At 34.7% G+C, this 6,086-nt stretch overlaps 1 protein-coding gene across 3 annotated transcripts; it reads left to right on the forward strand.

The window, feature by feature from the left end:
- The first annotated feature begins 943 nt into the window (after positions 1-943).
- Positions 944-4,954, forward strand: LOC115725324 (zinc finger protein GIS2). Of its 3 annotated transcripts, none has more exons than XM_030654805.2 (4): positions 944-1,126; positions 2,714-3,035; positions 3,556-3,648; positions 4,162-4,954. In XM_030654805.2, the coding sequence occupies exons 2-4, from the start codon at positions 2,911-2,913 to the stop codon at positions 4,733-4,735; spliced, it is 792 nt and encodes a 263-aa protein (XP_030510665.2). In that variant the 5' UTR covers positions 944-1,126; positions 2,714-2,910; the 3' UTR covers positions 4,736-4,954. The 3 variants fall into 3 exon arrangements, with proteins under 3 accessions (XP_030510665.2, XP_060973762.1, XP_030510666.2); XM_061117779.1 differs by having other exon boundaries at positions 2,798-3,035; XM_030654806.2 differs by having other exon boundaries at positions 2,813-3,035.
- Positions 4,955-6,086: the final 1,132 nt, after the last annotated feature.

Consider the following 6,086-nt stretch of genomic DNA (forward strand, 5'->3'; position numbering starts at 1 on the left):
TGGTTTTGGGGGTTTACCCGCAGAAATTTGGGTTGTGGGGGTTTAATGAAACTAAAACGAAAGTATTGGGGGTTTTGCCGCCATTTACCCAAATATTAAATAGAAGTTTATGTAGTTAGAATTTTAGGAAAATAAAAAAATAGAAAAATCCAGAAAAAAAAATCTAACACGCTTACCGTTTTTCTTTTACTATTAAATTAGATGATGAAATCGGTATTTTTATTTTAAGTATTTATTTCTATATTAATTCTCTAAAAATAATTTTGGTTTCTTTAATTAATTTCTTTCATATTTAATATTACATATTTTTGATATTTAGAAATTATTACAGTTCGGTTTTTAATTTATTAAAAAATAATATTATTTGATTATCTGTATTTACATTGAATATTTTCACATTTAATACTTACAAGTTATAATTTTAAAGTGAAATATAACAACAATAACTTATATTATTATCGTGAAAAATTAAACTTAACTATTTATTTGTAACTAAAAGTTAAATTTAAATATTTATAACCCAAATCATTTAAGAGTAAATACCATTTTGGACCATGTGTTTTGCAAAAGTTACAGATTGGACCCTGTGTTTTGTTAAATAACAAAATAGAACCTGTATTTTCTAAAATAGTAAAAATAGGACCCTGAGCTTAATTTTTGACAACTTTTTTTTTAATACAACAAACTTGAAGACAATGCTTAATACGAATAGATACAAAAAATGTAAACAGTTTTGTCATAGCACTTTTAGATCGGATTATAATTAAACTTTATTTTGACAAAAAATCAATTCAAGGTCCTATTTGTATTATTTTAGAAAATACAAGGTCCATTTTATCATTTAACAAAACATAGAGTCCAATTGATAACTTTTGTAAAAAAGAAAGTCCAAAATAATATTTACTCATTGTTTAATAATAAGTCGTGCACAACTTGATACTTGCAAAAATATTAATTATTTTTTTAGAAGAAAATAAAAATTATATTTTGAAACTCTCTAATCTCTATAATCCTAGTCTCCCGTATTCTCTCTCCATCTGCTCCATTCCTTCTGTGGCACTTCCTCATTTCCTCATCTCACTCGTACAATACGAGATTTTTTCTAGGGCAGGGCCTTCTATTCCAGGTTCGTATTTCCCTTCTTCTCCTTAATTTTTACTTTCTTCCCTGTATTCGATTTCTAGGGTTAGGGTTTGTTTTTCCTGTGAATTAAGTTTTGTTTGGATTTTTTTTTTATTAACCTCAATTTGTTGTAATCTAGGGATTACAAGATTTAAACTGGTATATCTATATGCTGTAAATGATTTTAATTTCGGGTTACAGAGCTTTGATTTGGGTGGTGGTTACTTTTTGAATTATTCTAAAAGGGGTCAAAATAGCCCTGAATTTATCAAAGCCTTTATGGATTTGAAGTTTGAAATTTTCTGTTTTGGTATGTATTATTTGTTTTCATGAGTTATTACGTTGATTGGAATTGTCTTGTTTGGTAATTGAACAATTTATATTGTTGTTAAGAACGATTTCCTTAGTTTAACATGGGAACGTGTTTTTCCTGTAAGCGATCGATTTAACTGGACAAAGTATAGAAGAGATAAGATTGCGTAAAATGGAAGGGGCCGGTTTAATGCGTAATGGATGAAATGGTAAGGAGTAGTTTGACAGAGGGGTTGTTGATAATGTGGGAAGATCCAGGCAGAGGGGGGAAGTAATAAGATGCTCAATCATGTCATGACTCATGTCCATTTTTATCATAGTTAATATGCTTTTTTATGTTTGCTATTGCGGTAACCCTTCATATTAAACTAAGCCAATGCTCCTGCTCATTGAAAGACCATTCAAATTTAGGGATTTTTACTTGGAAGTGTCATTTTTGGCATAATTTTAACATTTGTATGGTCGAAATAACTTCTTTTACATTTTTACAATTTTACGGTTTAATTACAACATGAAAACAACGAAACAATGTGAAACAATAGTCCATATCGGTAAAAATGTTTAAAATTTTGTGTAACCGTATTTCTGTCTTTTTGGTTAATTATGAAAATAACCCTAAAATTTAATGTGCTCTCAGTACTGAATTATAACATTTACCTTATTTATACATTAAATTTATATCTATGCTTATTATTCTTAAAGTTATACAAGCTCCATATTATTGTTGGCTATGGCCTTACCTTACATATTACAGTAGAATTATACTATGGTATTATGAAAACAATATGGAGGTTTTGATGGCTACAGTTTTTTACAAGAATATAGACTAGCCTTCCTTATATTTTCTCTCCCGAACCCACAGTTTTTTCAAACCCTACCTTTAAGTTCCATGAATTTTCTTTTAAATTTTCCTATATTTGTGAGAAGCGTTTACTCCTCATGGGTCTGCACCAACTCACGGCTTCAAAATCTCCCATGTGAAATTGAGATTTAGATCAAGTTCGCTCCGTTTTACCACCTTTTTATTACCAGCTTACGTAACATATTAAGAATTGGGAGTTTGACTGGTGTCGCTGTCTAATAGTATATACTCATGTAAGCTTGAGTTTTATGTGACATGGTGATTGTTTGTGGGAGATGCTTGATGTTCTAATGAAGGATGTGGTTTGAAGAATTGATAATATCTGGGTGCTGAGCACAGTGGGTATTCTTTGTTATCAGATGGATTACATGCTAATTTTTTTTTTATTTGCTGGATTTGGTGTTTTATGTTATGAAGGTGTTTCCTGTTGGGAAGGGAAAGTAAGGGGTTTGGTTTACTCATGGATGTGATCTTGGGTGTGCTGTTGTAATGTGGATGTAGTTGTAATTTGGGCAGGGAGGAGACTGCTGCAGTGCGGTGTTGGTGTTGGTGGTGGTGGTGGTGGTGTTTTTGCATATCAGTGGTGGTAGGTATTGATAAGGGTAAATTTGACCATGAGTTCAGACAGCAGAAGCCGAAGCAGGAGCAGGAGCAGGAGCCCTATGGATCGTAAAATCCGTTCTGATCGCTTTTCATATCGTAATTCCCCTTACAGAAGAGATTCACGTCGGGGTTTCAGGTTTTCTGACTTTTGATTATTCATTTCTATCATTTATTTATTTATGTTCCATTTGGTTTTTAAAGAGGACTAACATACTTTGATATTACTCATTTATGCTAATTTGGGTTATCAAAATGGAAGTATACATACTTTGATTTTCCAAAGTTTGACATTTTCTAAACTTGGAACATTCACAGTGTGGATTGTGCTATGTTTGAATATATTATTTGAGGATCCTTTCAAGCCCCTTTTTCATTTTTGTTGTGCTCTGTAGTAAAAAAGGATGTTACATAAACCTTTAAAAGTCAATTTCAATCTCCTCTGGAGTGTTTAGTTACTCAGTTCAATAGTATTTATTTGGCAGTATCATTTCTGAAAGGAAATTCATTGTATTTTTGAGCCTCCTTTTAATTGTGCTCTTACCCATAGATGCTTAGCATTGACAACAAAATTACCAGCTTCACACTGAATGTAAAATCAATTCACTCACTATTTATGTAGTATAAATTAACATTTCCTTACCTTTCTTTTTGGTCAGCCGAGACAATCTGTGCAAGAACTGCAAGCGACCAGGCCATTTTGCCAGGGAATGCCCAAATGTTGCTGTTTGTCACAACTGTGATCTTCCTGGGTAAGGTTACAACACACGATACATATATGTGTGTGTTTTAACTCGTTTAAGTATCCGTACTCATACATACTACTTATTTGTTCATTGGATTTCTACATGGCTGTTGTTATACCGAGGTTCAAAGCTCTTAATGCTATTTTTTGCTAGGAAATTATTGAACAGTTTTATGTTAAACATCATATGCTTTAGTGATTGTTTCCAAAGTGTATTTTGATTTATCAACAGGTTTTCGTGCTCTGTACTTTTATGGTATATTTATGAAAAAAATCCCAGTTTTGGCTGTTTGCATTGTTGCTTTCATGAGAAACAGTTATACCTCGAGATTCACTAGCTGCATAAAGATATTTTTTGTTTTCCATATTTTTGTAGATGTGACTGATGCTATTGCTCTTGTTTAATTATGTATTTATGTTTCTTCTAGTTGTGGTTTTTGTTACTTTCTCAGACAAACAAATGGGGTTTTAAACTGCTGCACTAATGGGTACTAATTGTGATGCTAAAATGTTTTGTCAGGCACATTGCCACAGAATGCACCACAAAGTCACTGTGTTGGAACTGCCGAGAACCCGGCCACATGGCTAACAACTGCCCCAATGAGGGTATTTGCCACACCTGTGGGAAGGCAGGACATCGTGCTAGAGAGTGTACAGCTCCAGCTCTGCCCCCTGGTGACTTAAGGCTGTGTAACAATTGCTATAAGCAGGGTCACATTGCAGTTGACTGTACAAACGATAAGGCATGTAACAATTGTAGGAAGACCGGTCACCTGGCACGTGATTGTCCAAATGATCCCATCTGCAATTTGTGCAATGTATCTGGGCACGTCGCCAGACAGTGCCCCAAAGCCAACATTCTCGGAGAGCGTGGAGGAGGAGGAGGTGGTGGTGGTGGTGGTGGTGGAGGTGGTGGTGGTCGTAGCAGTGGCTACAGAGATATTGTGTGCAGGAACTGCCAACAACTGGGTCATATGAGCAGGGACTGCATGGGGCCCTTGACGATTTGCCACAATTGCGGGGGACGGGGTCACCTCGCATACGAGTGCCCATCGGGCAGGTTTATGGATCATCGGTACTCAAGGAGGTACTGATGAAATGTCTCATTGTGTGGTGCAGGAGAATTTGTTGAATATTCATTTTCTAGATCAATCAAGTTGACAAAACATAAGGAACCATACTTTGGACCTGTTTTTGGCGTGAATTGGCCCGTATGTTTATTTGGAATAGGATATTAGAATTTGTTATTTGCTGTGTTTATGCTTGGATTGAAATCTTAGTTACCCCAAATAAAGAACTGTGTTAGTTAGTTATAGTCAACTTTTTCTTTTGCTTTTTGTCTCTTTGATGTTTATCTTTTCAGTTCTGTTTTAGTTATATACATATTTAAAATGTTATTTTATTTTATCACAAAGTGACTGTGTTGCTTGATGTCTTGTTATGTCGAACTAATATTTTGTTATATTTGGTGAATGTATGGTTTTGAATGGGAAATTTGATTTTCTATCCTTACATTAAGGAGAAATTTTTCCTATAACCTAAAATACCCTATATTGATAAAATAGGACAATATTTACTTAAATCTCACATTACCCCACTCATTCAAATTTGATTCCCCTCTCTTTCCCCTATGATTTACATAGGCATCGGGCCCCATCAGACCCACCATTAGAACCATCGAACTCAACACAATTTTTTTTTGAAAAATCACTCAACACCATCGGGTCCCATCGGACCCAGCATCGTGTGCCATCGGACCCAATGAGAAAATCCAACACAAGCATCGAACCCCATCAGGTCTTCGTCTTCCCCAACCCATTCACATGAGCATCGAACCTTCATCGGGCCTGCATCTGACTGCATCGGGCCCGGTGGTTTGGTCGAGATGGGTTCGTGGTGGAGGAGGTGGATCGGCGTGGATTTTTGTTGTGGTCGGTTTCGTGGTGGTCACGGCGGTCGAGCGGTGCGGTAGAGGAGGTGGATCGGTGTGGGTTTTGTGTGGTGGAGGAGGTGGCTCGGCGTGGAGGCTTTGTGGGTTTTGGGTTTGATTTGAGAGAGAAAGGAAGAAGAGAGAGAGAGGTTGAGAAAAATGGGAGGGGTATTTTAGGATTTAGGGAAAAGTATACCCATTTTTTCAATAGTTATAACCATTAGTTTAGGGAATAAATTTAGGTATAAAAGATGCATAGAAAATCAAATTTCCCTTTTGAATTTAAAACTTTGTTTCTAAAAGAAGAAAGTAATAATGTTAGTATGATTTTTTTCATAGAAAAATAATTTATTTGTATTATGCTACTTTTTTATTTTTTACTTTTGTTTTCATATGTTTTTAAGATATATCTACTTTTATAGATGATATTTCAATTACACTTCTTAAGTTAATGTAAATTATGTATTAGACTTAAGTGGAAGGTAAGAGTATATTGAGTAATCCACTCATAAAAG

The sequence above is a fragment of the Cannabis sativa genome, chromosome 6, assembly GCF_029168945.1.
Source record: "Cannabis sativa cultivar Pink pepper isolate KNU-18-1 chromosome 6, ASM2916894v1, whole genome shotgun sequence".
Classification (NCBI taxonomy): domain Eukaryota; kingdom Viridiplantae; phylum Streptophyta; class Magnoliopsida; order Rosales; family Cannabaceae; genus Cannabis; species Cannabis sativa.

What these genes read in the sequence shown, in the direction of transcription:
- LOC115725324 (XM_030654805.2), top strand. Translation starts at nt 2,911, where the DNA reads ATGAGTTCAGACAGCAGAAGCCGAAGCAGGAGCAGGAGCAGGAGCCCT. An exon ending in GATTCACGTCGGGGTTTCAG is followed by an intron (nt 3,036 to 3,555) that starts GTTTTCTGACTT and finishes CTTTTTGGTCAG; the next exon opens with CCGAGACAATCTGTGCAAGA. An exon ending in CACAACTGTGATCTTCCTGG is followed by an intron (nt 3,649 to 4,161) that starts GTAAGGTTACAA and finishes ATGTTTTGTCAG; the next exon opens with GCACATTGCCACAGAATGCA.